The sequence below is a fragment of the Mastomys coucha genome, unplaced genomic scaffold (genome assembly GCF_008632895.1).
Source record: "Mastomys coucha isolate ucsf_1 unplaced genomic scaffold, UCSF_Mcou_1 pScaffold9, whole genome shotgun sequence".
In the NCBI taxonomy this organism is placed as follows: Eukaryota; Metazoa; Chordata; class Mammalia; order Rodentia; family Muridae; genus Mastomys; species Mastomys coucha.
This window is the reverse complement of record NW_022196915.1, coordinates 19,073,774-19,086,956: the sequence shown is the minus strand read 5'-3', so window position 1 is coordinate 19,086,956 and position 13,183 is coordinate 19,073,774. Positions and strand designations below refer to the sequence as shown.

The window sequence follows — 13,183 nt, the reverse complement described above, 5'->3', positions numbered from 1 at the left end:
GAAGTAAGAATACACCCATGGCCCTGGCACAGAACAAGTGAGTCTGTATCTTATCATAGAGGAGTGGAAAAGCAGAGAGTTGGGTATGAGTCCCAAAATGAATTGGCTTCATTCTCAGGAACACCCATGGATGATTATGTGGGCCGGAGAGCTGAGAGACAAGGTCTGCCGCTTGCTAGCACTGGGAAGTTTCTTTTCTGGAAGATTCTACTGTCCATTAACCACAAGAGAGAAAACTGCTGCCTCCAGTGTCATCTTGCCTCCTGATTTTATTCAGATGGAGTTACAATATATGAATAAATAATCACTATCATGTAGGGCAGGGAATACCTCTTTAAAAATCATCAATGGGGCTTTTGTAGAAAAGTCAGAGGAACCCAGAGTGTTCTTAAACTTGAGTGTCTGGAGAGCCAAGCAGGTGAATTCATGAAGCAAGCCGAGGGGAAACCAGTCGCTGGAGTGTGTGCTATGAATAAAAGCAGTGGGATAATATTTAAAGTAGTTTCACTGCCCTTTCTGCAATGTGAATTTTGGTAACCTCTTGATGTACAGAGGCCAAGTGGGCCAGAGGTAGGGGGCTGTGACTTGCCCAACACTATCCAGAGCCATGGCTGTCCCCATCCTAGGCTTCTTTCCTCATTTCAAGGGCATGTGATAGGCAGCTCTCTACTTAGGTGAGTCTGCCTTTCAGGAGTATCTGTGTACAGGTTGAGAAGTTGGGCTAGACCACTAGACTGCTGACACTCTCCCTGACTCTGGTCTCTGTCTCCTCATCTTGCAGCTGGCATAAGAAGAAAAGCCAACTTTCCATCTCTTTCTGTATCTTCCCCCAGCCCAGACAGAGACCAGGCTCCCAACGCCTTCCCACTCGAGGGATAAGTCAGAGAGTCAGGATGCCCCTGGTGTCTATCTGCCCTTCACAAGACCCTCCACTGTGACATGAACACAAGGCAGCACGTGCTATGACAACAACGGCAAATACTGTTGCTTCGCATCATGCGTGTACCACACCCTAAGCTGTAGGTACTCCATTTTACAGATAAATAAAGGGATAGTGGGGGCAGAAGGAGGAAACAACGGCTCCCTTGGCATTGTTATCTAGTAAGTGGCATCCTATTTGTCTGCCTCTGGAGCCCAGATCATGATGCCTCCTTCCCGGTGGGAAGCCCGGTGGAGGAAGCTAGATCCGAGGCTAGCTTGCAATCTGAAGGTTCCTGTGACTCCGGAAGACCAAGAAAGTCCAATCTCAACAACGTCACCACCACCCCTAATCTCAGCTGACTGGTATCCTCTCTCCTGCCAGTCTGTGGACTGGAACACGGGCCTCACGTGCCATCTAGGGTAGAGTCTGAGGACTCACTGGGCCCAACGCATAAGCTTTGATCTGTTCAGCCTGTCGGGCTGCAAATCAGGACTCTCAGCTTGTGCAGCCCTCCCGGAAGGAAGGTGAGCCTTCCCAAGCCTCTCCTGACAGCAAAGCTGCGGAGGCCCCGCTGCTTGAGACCTAGAAGCTTCCACTCCACTTGTGAGCCTACTCGGGGCTTGGAGGCGGCCGGGGTGGGGGTGGGGTGGGGAAATGCAAAAAAGTGGGAGGAGGCTCTCAAGAGCCGAGGGAGGGTAAGGTCTGGAGAGAAGAGGACCTGGGAGGAGAATGAGGAGTAGGAGAGTAGAAAGGAAGGGAGCTGGGGGCGGGGGAGACCCGCTCCCGGAAAGCCGAAAGGGAGAGCCCAGGCAGGGGGAGGTCAAAAAGTGTTAGCGTTGACATCCAGGACTCTGGGTGTGAAGATCGACTGCTCTTCTCAGTCCTCATACCCTCACAGTCCGGAATTAGCTGCCAAGATTTTCTGCCTAAGGGCAGGTGGGTCAGAACCAGACCCTGAAGGCTCTGCTCTTTCCCCCTCCCTTCCCGGAGGAGGGGATGAGACGGGCTGGGGGCGGGATTGAGGAAGGGGGTTGCGTGCGCTCTGCCTCTGGGTCCTGGCTGCGCGTTCCAGCTGCGAGAACAGATGGAGGCAGCGCGGCTCACCTCGGGGGCTCCGTGCCCGCTGTGCGCCGAAGTCCAGGGCTGAGGAGAAGGTCTAGAGCCCCCGGCTCTCCCGTCTCCCACCAGGCTGCGGGGAACCGGCTGCCGCACCCCTCCTCCCAAGTGCGGGTAGAACGGAGCCTCACCCCTATAGGTCCCAGAACTGGGGGAAACATAGGGCCGGTTCCTCCCACCGCTCACCCATCCCCAGGGGCTTGTCTAGAACTACGGCTCTCCAAGACCCCCTTCCCCTTGCTTCCAGTCTGGGCACATCTCGGAAGCGGACCCCTGCCCGGACGTGCCCCGCCCCCGGTCCTGGGCCCCCGCCCCGACGACGTCCTATTAGCATAAGCGACGCCAGTGGCCCGGGCACCACTCGGGGGCCGAGACTCACCGCGTCATAGCCCCAAGTGGAGGGAGAGGAAAAAAAAAGAGGCGGCGGTGGAGGAAGAGGCAAGAGCGGACGCGCGGGGAGGGTTGGAGAGACGGCGGGCGGCGGCAGCATGCCCCTGGGCGGGTGCACACGGCCTCTCTGCGCGGCAGGGGCTGCTCCTGCTCTCTCTGGGCACCGCGCGTCCAGTCTCCCGCCTCAGCCCCTCGGCTTGCGGGCCTCCGCGGTTGCATCCGAAACAGCGGCAACTGGTCCCTGGAGCATCTAAGAGCAGCGGCGCCGCGCGGGACAATCTTTGCTTTATTCTGAGCTCGGGGATATGAACCCCATAGCCACCTGAAGCACAGGGGGCGCTACGCGGCTAGGACCGCGCCCCCGAAGTACCGTACCCTAGCCTCTGCACTGCGGGACGCCGACACCCGACTCCGGTGGAGGCATCTTAGGAAGAGCAGCGGGTAGGGGCATGGAACCCACCGCGCCAACCGGTCAGGCCCGGGCGGCGGCCACCAAGCTGTCGGAAGCGGTGGGAGCCGCGCTACAAGAGCCCCAGAGGCAGCGGCGCCTGGTGCTGGTCATCGTGTGCGTTGCACTGTTACTGGACAACATGTTATACATGGTCATCGTGCCCATTGTTCCCGACTATATCGCCCACATGCGCGGAGGCAGCGAGAGCCCTACCCTGGCCTCTGAGGTGTGGGAACCCACCCTGCCGCCTCCCACTCTGGCTAATGCCAGCGCCTACTTGGCCAACACCTCGGCGTCCCCGACGGCTGCCGGGTCTGCTCGGTCAATCCTGCGGCCTCGCTACCCCACAGAAAGTGAAGATGTGAAGATAGGCGTGCTATTTGCCTCCAAGGCCATCCTGCAGCTTCTGGTGAACCCCTTAAGTGGGCCTTTCATTGATCGCATGAGCTACGACGTGCCGCTGCTTATTGGCCTGGGCGTCATGTTCGCCTCCACAGTCATGTTCGCCTTTGCAGAAGACTATGCCACGCTCTTCGCTGCGCGCAGTCTACAAGGCCTGGGCTCAGCCTTCGCGGACACGTCTGGCATTGCCATGATCGCCGACAAGTATCCCGAGGAGCCTGAGCGCAGTCGTGCCCTGGGCGTGGCGCTAGCCTTCATCAGCTTTGGAAGCCTAGTGGCGCCACCGTTTGGGGGCATCCTCTACGAGTTCGCGGGCAAGCGTGTACCCTTTCTAGTGCTCGCCGCTGTGTCGCTCTTCGACGCGCTCCTGCTCCTGGCGGTGGCTAAGCCCTTCTCGGCTGCGGCTCGGGCGCGGGCCAACCTGCCCGTGGGTACACCTATCCATCGCCTCATGCTAGACCCTTACATCGCTGTGGTAGCCGGCGCGCTCACGACTTGTAACATTCCCCTTGCGTTCCTCGAGCCCACCATAGCCACGTGGATGAAGCACACAATGGCGGCATCCGAGTGGGAGATGGGCATGGTCTGGCTGCCGGCTTTCGTGCCACACGTCTTAGGCGTCTATCTCACCGTGCGCCTAGCGGCGCGCTATCCACACCTGCAGTGGCTGTATGGCGCTCTCGGGCTAGCGGTAATCGGAGTGAGCTCTTGCCTCGTACCTGCCTGCCGCTCCTTCGCGCCCTTAGTGGTCTCGCTCTGCGGCCTCTGCTTCGGCATCGCGTTAGTGGACACGGCGCTCCTACCCACGCTCGCCTTTCTGGTGGACGTGCGCCACGTATCAGTCTATGGCAGTGTCTATGCCATAGCTGATATCTCCTATTCTGTGGCCTACGCGCTCGGGCCCATAGTGGCAGGCCATATCGTTCACTCGCTTGGCTTTGAGCAGCTCAGCCTCGGCATGGGCCTGGCCAACCTGCTCTACGCACCGGTCCTACTGCTCTTGCGTAATGTAGGCCTCCTTACACGCTCGCGTTCAGAGCGCGATGTGCTGCTTGATGAACCGCCGCAGGGTCTGTACGACGCGGTGCGCCTGCGTGAGGTGCAGGGCAAGGATGGCGGAGGCGAACCTTGTAGCCCGCCTGGCCCTTTTGATGGGTGCGAGGACGACTACAACTACTACTCCCGCAGCTAGCAGTCCCGCTTCTTCTCCAGACCACCTACCCTCCCCATTTAGGTCAAGGTGGTCATTCTGCAAGAGCACTGGCCAACTTTGGCTTGGGGCCCACTTCCTCTAATGAGTACCCTAGCCCTTCCCTGGTCCTGAATTCATTTGCTGGAATCCCTTCTCCGTGGCCCCTCCCAGTCTAACCCCCTCCCCAAACACACTCGTATTCATTGAGGGAACGGAGCAGGGAGACATAAGCTATTGGGCTCTTGGCTCTTGGTGAAGAGGTGTGCGGGTGATCACCAATCACCTACTGAGAGCCCCCAAGAAGAGTCATACATCTGTTTGTCCTTCCTGCGGATCTTTCCAGTGCCAAACTTGGTCTACTGCACCCCAGTGCCTCTGGCCTGAATTAATAAACCATATCTGTCTGAGGAGGCCTAGTCTCTTTACTGATGAGGGGTGGGCGGTGTGACACAAAACCTAAGCATACACAAGGCCGCCTGGGTTTCACATGTTCAATTCAGACCTGAGGAGGGGTGGAAGCCCTTTACTGCCTGGTAAAAGGAAACAAACCCAAATCCCAAAAGAGGGCTCTCCCCCATGGAAATTCAGAACACACACACACACACACACACACACACACACAGGATAGTCTCTAGTCTCTCCTTTCCAAGCCCAGTGTAGCACCTAGAGGTTCCACCCGAGGGAGCCTGAGGACCTGCCTGGCCTTGGAGGACAGCTGGCATCAGAGGCTTTCCGTGCCTGGACTGGGTTTTCCTACACAGTGGGACCTCGCCTCATCTTGTCAAGAAAGGAGCACAAGGGAGCTGTTTTCTGCAAAGAAGAGGAGGTATTCCCCATTTTTTAGGGTCCCGGCCTGGTGACAGTGTTCATTAAGGATCCAGGCTCTATCATCTGAGGAATGAGAGAACAGTTACCCATGGATCTGCCTTTTCTCAGTCGTGAAAGTTTGAATGGAAAATGGAAGGAAGATTGATGTGGTAACTGGTGCTAATCCCTAGTCCACCCTGTCCTGAAAACAAGTGGCCACTCAGGGATGTAGGAGATGGGCAGGGGGTGGTTTCCCATCCTTGGTTTCCTAGAATGGAGGCCCAGGCTAAAGGCAGTACACTCATTCCTGAATCCTGATGCCTGCACATGGGACCCTCTGATTTCAGGGTGAAGAGGCAGCTGGGTTAGGGTAACCTGTGTATGCAGGGGGAAGTCTGCAGTTGGTGTGTGTGTGTGTGTTCTTGTCTGATTCTTCTTGTGTAAGAGGGGTTCGCGTCTGTCTCTCTGTCTCTGTGTGTCTGTCGGTCCTTGTTTGAGTCTTTTTCTGTGTGAGAGGTGTGGTGGTAGGGGGAGTACTTGTCTGTCTGTCTGTCCTTGACTGAGTCTGCTTGTGTGAGGTGGGAGAGTACTTTGCCTGGAAGGAGTGTCTGTGGGCCTCTGGTTGAGGCTCTAAACAACCCCCACCTGCCATCAGAGTGGATCAAGTCTGTGGTCCCTTGCCTGCTCCTCCCTTGCCAAAGAACCTGTAGGAATCGGATGGTAAAAGAAAAGAAGGGAAGTCTTACTGTGGCCAACCCACTCCTTAATTTTTAATATTCTAAAGGGGTGCAGTAAGGTTTCAGCCTTGTGAGAAGGGGCAAAATTTCTTCTGACTCAAGCCCTCCCCAGGGTTCTGCATAAGCAGCTGCCCAGGAGACAGTGAGGATGGGGGAGTATGGGGAGGAGGGCAGGCTGGGTGGGGCGGTGGGGAGGCAATGCTCTGTGCCCCTTTCCAGCGCCTAAGTCTGATGCCAATGCAGGAACTCATCCGGGAAGCTGTGCTAGACAGGTTTTGAGGGCAGAAGACGGGAAACGCAGGGCAGAGAGAGCGTGGGGTAGGGGGAGCAGTGGACTGTGAGGAAGAGAGGCAGGGAGGGAAAAGGGGGAGGGAAAGAGAGAAGAGGGGGAGGGAGGCGGGAGGGGAGGGGAGGGAGTCGAGAGAGAGGTGTGGCTGGTTTGCTTGCAGTCAGTCGGGGCTGCTGCTGGGATCTGGCAACGTCGTCGGAGGCTCTACTACAGAACCTAGGCGGCGGGCCCTAACCTCTGGCACTGCTGCCACCCGCTCCCTGGTCCTTCTGGCTCACGCAGCCGCCTCCAGCCTTGCTTGGTGTGGAACAGCGCCGGTTCGGCACCGAACAGCCCAGGAGAGCAGGTGAGAAGGGCTGGGCAGCGGTGCGCTGGCGCGAAACGCTGAAGCACCCGCGGACCCAGGCGCTGTCTCTCCTGGGGAGGTGTCCTTCTCCGGAGGAGCTGTCCACGGAGGGACCGCTCCCAGGCCCAGAGGCTCCGGGACGCTCAGAGTCCTCAGAGTCTCAGGCACCAGTAGTCGTCGGAGTACATCTAGGAGACTGCGGGATTCGGCTGCAAGGGTGCCTGGGCTGGGAGGGCTTGATTATCTGGGCTTGGGTCTCCCCTTATCTTTACCCGCCTTTACTTTTACTTTGCCTAACACCAGCCAAGCCCTTTTGGCGTGTAGTACCGGGGCGTTGGTAATATTCCTGGGCCTCCGTTTTCTCCAGCCATTCTTGGAAAGGTGGGGAGTGCTGGCGTTAAGTGCCACATCTGCAGGAGTGGTAGTACTAAGAGCCTAGGAAACCAGATCAGACTAGTGTTGGATCTTCAGGGCAGAGCAGAGAACCCCCAAGTGCCCCCAGAAGCCAGGCCAGTAGAAGCAGAAATGGGAGGGTATCAAACCACAGAAAGACAAATACATACAAATTCTCTAAGTCTGGGCCAAGGAGCTTAGGAGGAAGAAGCTGGGGCTTGTGGGGAACAGTGGAATACCCATCACAATGTCAGCTGGCAGGGGTTCATTCTCCTCTCCGAGGTATGAAGTCCTTAAGGCCCTGCCAGTGTTTTCCCCTTCCCACCACTGAGATGGCACAAAAGGAGACACTAGGTGCATAATCGGTACAGCCTTTATTAACTTGACCTTGTCTTGGTTGACCTGGCAAAGTAATCAACAGAACATCCTCTTACTCATGACAATTTTTAGGCACCATGGTCTCAAGGACTATTGTGCTGGGAGTGCACTGTACAAGGCCTTTCCATCCTCTGTTCGGTGGAACCAGGCATGCACAAACTCTTCTAGCCTTGGGTCTTGTTCTTCCACCTTTCTGGATGGTTTCTCCCCCCCATCCCCCCACCGGACCAACTGAGCTTTATGCCATCACCTGGCTGCTGCTGCTGCTGGTGGTCCAACAGGTTCAATGTCAGCTTTAGCCTCTTGAGGGCTAAGAAAGGATAGGTTGGTAGAAATCTTAACTGTACATCTGTGCAGGTTTTGGTTTAGCGGGGCAGAGGATGTACCCTATGGCTCTAAAAACCGGTCTGTGACCTCAACCTAGCTTATTTTTAGTGCACCTTCCAAATTAATCTGCCTTTCCTAAGGCTATCAGGAGACTCTAGAGGCCCTGACTACCTACTCTTCAGAAGGTATCATGCTCTTCCTTAGTTCCCTCGTACCCAACCTTTGAGCCTGCTACAGACTACCCAAGTTAACACTCTGCTAACAGACCCAGGGTCTTCAAGCAGCCCCGAATGTCACCCAAAGTACAGGGCCTTAGACTACTTATGGACATTCAAGCACACTCTCATTATACATACTCATACACACACAGAGTTGGGGAGCTTTCTGAACTTACATGCCCTCTACTCCATACCAGACCCAAGCCAGGCATCCTAGGGGGGAATCTGAACCCAGCCGATATGGTTTTGCACTTGAGAGCTAGTCTTGGGGAAAAAGTTGATGTTGTGGAGAAACTGATTTCCAGGCAAACCAAGGTGCTCTAGTGCTCTGATGCTGGTAAGCTGGGAGTGGGCAACCAGCCCAGCTCCTCCTAATGCAGCCTGGGATAGTCAGCTAGTCTTGAGTCATAGCAGCTTCATGGAAGCAGGTCCTTGCTGGTGGCTCAAGACAGGACTCAATCTCTCCCACCTCTGGATTCAGAGAGTTCCCTGTGGGCAGGGACGCAGGGCTGAGGTCTGAGATGGCAGTCACAGAGGCATGGAGTTCCCTACACACTACTGTCAGTCAGTGGTCTCCTTGTGGTGTGAGGGGAAGGTTATGGGATTCATTCAGGCTCTGTGTGATGGTGTGTCTCCTCTGTTCCCAGGACTACAGCTCTTCTGATCCGGAGCAAGAATCGCTAAGATGCCTATCCTGGAAAAGGTCCCCCAGAAGATGCCTGTAAAAGCTCCTAGCTGTGAGGAGGCACTGGTGAGTAACCTTTTGAACCACGATCTCTTCTCTCACATACTCTTATTCCCAGGACAGTCTTGAGTGGCACTGACCCTCGATTGTTCCCCAGCTCTGTATTCTCCTGGGCAGAAGGCCAGATTGCAGCTCTGCCCTGTCTGATTGGGTCTCAGAGTCCAGAAGCCTTGATACTAGAGTCTTAGGGCAAAAACCCCAGCTCTGGTTCCAGTAGTCTCAATGGGCTAAACTTAGCTGTCCATATATCAATTAAAGAGGCAATATGTTAAAAAGGCAGAGAAAATAGACTTAATCAATTAACACATAGGGAAAATGGTCAGGTAATGAGATCCAGTGATTCTAAATCTATCCTCAAGGCATGGCCATAAACTGGATGTTTAGAGGAGCAATTAGGATATATAAATATATCCTGGTATCTGATATATACATACATACATACATACACACACTATATGCAATTAAACAGTCATGATTAAAACTTAGTATGTGGTCTGGATGATTGTTATCTCAGCTATGATTCTGCAAAGTGGTCAGAAGTTGTTACTGTGACCATTTGGGGAAGCAGTTTGTTTTCCAGAAGGAAACTTCCTTATTGTGGATAACTGCTCTGCTTTGAAGGATTGTCTGTTCTGTAAGGCTTCTAACTGCACTGTTTTGGGATAATTGATGTTTAGAACAAGGTCTGGGGAGGTTTAGGCACATTCAGTTGGTCTGGAACTGAGCCCATGGAGAATCTGAGAAAGGTAGTTAAGTTTCTCTTGTCTTTGAGACAGGATTTCTCTGTGTAGCCCTGGCCATCCTGGATCTTGCTCTGTAGATCCAGCTGGCCTCGAACTCCCAGAGAACCCCCTGCCTTTGCCTCCCAGAGTGCTGGGATTAAATGCACGAGCCACTATCACCCAGCTCAGTTAAGTTCTTCTTTGTACTTTCTACCTCATGAATACTTAGAGTAGGTATTGCTGTTGTTATCTCTGTTGTTTTATTGTTTTGTTTTTACAGGCAGCTACTCCCTGAGTGCTTATGCCTACATACAGAATTGGTCAGGAGTCTCACCCAAAGTAAAGGGAACACACACAAAATGAAGGCAGAGGTGCCAGGCTTTCATCCATTCTTAATTACCTTGTGGGCCAAGTGAGGCAGGTGTCAATGCTTTGGGGGCAAAAGCTGCTTCCAGCTTGACTTCCAGCTTTAGCCTTAGGGTGCTGGGGACTGCAGGTAACCACACTTCTTACTCACACCAGTCAAACCCTGTCTCCCTTACCTCCTCCAACCTCACTGTACCCCAAATTCCACTTCAGATGGCTTTAAGCCCAATGTGTGTGCCTAGGCAAGGCTGAACCCCCTTCCCAAGCCCTGGCACATCCCGGCAGCTCCAGCTGCTGCCACTACTTCAGCCTAGGAACAGCCAAACATCATCTTTTCCACTGGTTTGGAACAACACTGCCCTCCCTGGGCATCCAGCCTCCCTCCTGCTCCATCTAGGCTTCCAGATAGAGCAACACATCTCAGTTCAAGTTCCTGCATGTGCTGGCCCCTCTACCACACCCTTCTCACCCCTCCCTGGTTCTATGAGAACTTCCTGTCTTCTGCCCTTGAACTTGTTCCTTACATTGCCCCAGCCTCTATAGCTGACCCATGTCTCTGCTGCCACCATCCATGGCATGATCTTCCCCTGTCATGGGATATGGCTTCCTGGAGGGGAGACTCCACTGTCTCTAAGTCCAGTCCATGTCCTGGCTCATTTGAACCACCCAGAAATTTGCACAGACTGCAGAATCCCAAGTCTCAGGTCCATAAGAGTCAGAGAAGGAGCCATGCCTGGAGCTAAGATGCCTAAACTTGAGATTTCCCTACCTTGCCCGCCACCCAGGCTATGCCACAGTACGTGTGGAAGCTCAAGAACTCTAGCCAAGCTCGTCACCACTCTTGACCAGACCACCACCTGGACTAGGCCTTCTAGAGTTACTTGCCTGTCCCAGCCACCCTGATCCCCATAAATAGAAGAGGAGGAGCCAAAGTGGCTGGGAGGGGTCAGCCTGGTTTTCTTGGAGTGGGTTAAACAACACGGGACACTGTCCAGACCCGTCCCTGGATTCACATTGCTCCCAGGGCAGCAGCACCAGAGTTTGTTGCTGACACTCCATCTCCAGTCAGAGTAAGTGAGCTCCAGGAACAGGACCAGACAGGTGGGGGCTTATTCCTCCATCAGTTCTGAGCCTCAGGAGGAGATGGGTGCTTTGGGAAGCCTATCAGGGTAGGGTGAGCCCTTGGCTACCCGAGAGAAACAATTCACCACTTTACAAAGAAGCCCCTGGAGAAGGGCGTCCCACTGTACACCAACTGCGTACAATTTAACAGTGGCATGAAATATCTCGCTTCTCTATTATCAAGGGCTGAGAGGGGGAAACAGGAGGGAAAAGCAAAAAGGCTGTGAGGGAGAGGAGAGGAAAACCACAGAAAAAGGAGGGGAAGTGAACTGGGGGTGTGGCTCAGCAGCAACATGTCTAGCATGGGACAGGAGAGGGGAGGAGAGAGGAAGGGAGCAGAAGAGAGAGGAGGGGAAGCACGTCTATGGGGAGGGGAGAGGGAACAGGGGGGAGAAGAGAGGAAACACATTGAGTGAAAATTGCCATGTGACCTGGGATTAGTCTCTCTACACTATGGGCCTCAGTTTCCCCATATGTAATGGCAAAAGTCCCTGCCCTGGCTATGTAACACTTTGAAGACAAGCATACAAGGCCCCTGGCCAACCATGGTTAATCAGCTGGAAGAGGCAGTGCCCATGTGGGGGCGTTCCAGTGGGGCTTCCTTTCTGACTCTCACCTCACTTGGAGCCCAGAGACCACAAGCTTCTTCTTGGGATCCCCTTTGGAGGGATATGGATAGTTAACCAAACATAATATATGTTTGTTGGGGCCCATTATTTTTCTCTTGTTTTCTTGGGGTCTGTCAGGTAAGAAGAGTTGTTGTGTCCTATGGATGAAAAAGACTGAAGCTTGGAGAGATCTGGTCGGGAAAGACTCACACTGTGCCTTATCTGACTCTAGCCCCATCATGGAATCAATCCTTTGCCTGGGTTTCATACCTGGAAGCAGTTGAAACAAGAGGCACAGGACAGAAATAGCTACCACCCCAGGAAGCCTTTCCAGGAAGCTGGTCATGTCCCCACCCAAAGCCTTCTTAACCCATCTGACTCTCTCTGTAAGAGCAACACTTTCCAGCCCAGAGAGCATGCAGACTCTGGAACACCAGCCGGGAGGAGTTCCTATGTGGAGAGTGACCAGCAGTCAGCAGTACCGCCAATGATCTTTCGTCCCAGACCCATCCTTTATGGGCTGTTAGCACATTCACATCTGTCATCCCTTCCATCCTGTGAGAGGATCATTTTTCATAGAAAAACTGGGTCCTTGCAGAGGAAGAGACATTCTCAAGGACACACAACTGATCTGTGGCAAGGTCAGGATGTGAACCTGGGTCTGTCTGATGCCAACAGCAGGGTCAGGGTGTGAGTCCAGGCCTATAATCTGCATTTTGTGTTTCCCTGAGACCTAGAGACAGTATGGCGGCAGGGACAGCAAACAGGAGGGCCCTTCATTTATAATTCTGATGAGCTAAGTACAGTAAACAGGTCCTCGAATGGGGAATGAGGATGGGGCAGAAGGAGACATGTTCTGGCATCAACTTAGGGACAGGTATGGACTGTATTAAAGGAAAGGAATGAAAGCCCATGAACCCTCTTTTCCAGGACTTACCTAAATTGCCAGTGCCCCCACTGCAGCAAACTCTGGCCACCTACCTGCAGTGCATGCAGCACTTGGTACCTGAAGAGCAGTTCAGGAAGAGCCAGGCCGTTGTGAAGCGGTTTGGGGCTCCTGGTGGCCTGGGTGAGACCCTGCAGGAAAAGCTCTTGGAGAGACAGGAGAAGACAGCCAATTGGGTAAGGGTTCCTGGACAGAAGCTGACAAGAGACCTCTGGAGAGGGAAGGAGGAAGAAGAAAGGATATGGGTGAGGGTAAGAGGTAATGGGCCTGGGAGGAGACAGAGATGGGTGGTAGATGGGAACACACAGGTAGCATAGGCTGGGTGGCTGCAGGGAGAGAAGCAGGCAAGATGAAAGAGGGGACTGGGGAAAGAGGAGGATAGAGAATGTGAAAGGTGATGGGAGGCGAGAGACTGGGAGAGAAGGGACACAGCTAGAGACAGGGAAAGGTAGGGGTAGAGATGAACTTAGAAGGCAGAGTTAAGTGACAGATAGGACTAAGGCACAAGGACAGGTAGTGGGCAAGGATGTATTACTAAAGATGGGAAAAAGAGGAAGGGGTAAAGTAGATGCTATGGGGTGATGGTGAAGGGTAGGACTAAGAAGATGCAGGCTCAGCACATAGCTGGGGCTTAGTGCATTTGTGGAATAGAAGGATGGATGGATGGATGGATGGATGGGTGGGTGGGTGGATGGGTGGATGGGTG

General features: G+C 54.0%; 2 protein-coding genes across 2 annotated transcripts in view; both read left to right on the top strand.

Moving 5' to 3' along the window:
* Window positions 1-2,465: 2,465 nt before the first annotated feature.
* On the top strand, window positions 2,466-4,883 carry Slc18a3 (solute carrier family 18 member A3). Its single transcript, XM_031361493.1, has one exon. It carries the CDS (start codon window positions 2,878-2,880, stop codon window positions 4,471-4,473), a length of 1,596 nt encoding a protein of 531 aa, XP_031217353.1. The 5' UTR covers window positions 2,466-2,877; the 3' UTR covers window positions 4,474-4,883.
* A 1,715-nt stretch (window positions 4,884-6,598) lies between these two features.
* The window catches only part of Chat (choline O-acetyltransferase), a 55,557-nt gene continuing 48,972 nt past the window's right edge, over window positions 6,599-13,183 (top strand). The window contains exons 1-3 of the mRNA XM_031361513.1: window positions 6,599-6,652; window positions 8,616-8,719; window positions 12,462-12,653. Coding sequence (XP_031217373.1) covers window positions 8,654-8,719; window positions 12,462-12,653 — 258 coding nt within the window. The 5' untranslated portion in view covers window positions 6,599-6,652; window positions 8,616-8,653. The remainder of the gene's footprint in view (window positions 6,653-8,615; window positions 8,720-12,461; window positions 12,654-13,183) is intronic.

Excerpts from the sequence above, each read along its gene's own strand:
- Slc18a3 (XM_031361493.1), top strand. The coding sequence starts at position 2,878 with ATGGAACCCACCGCGCCAACCGGTCAGGCCCGGGCGGCGGCCACCAAG.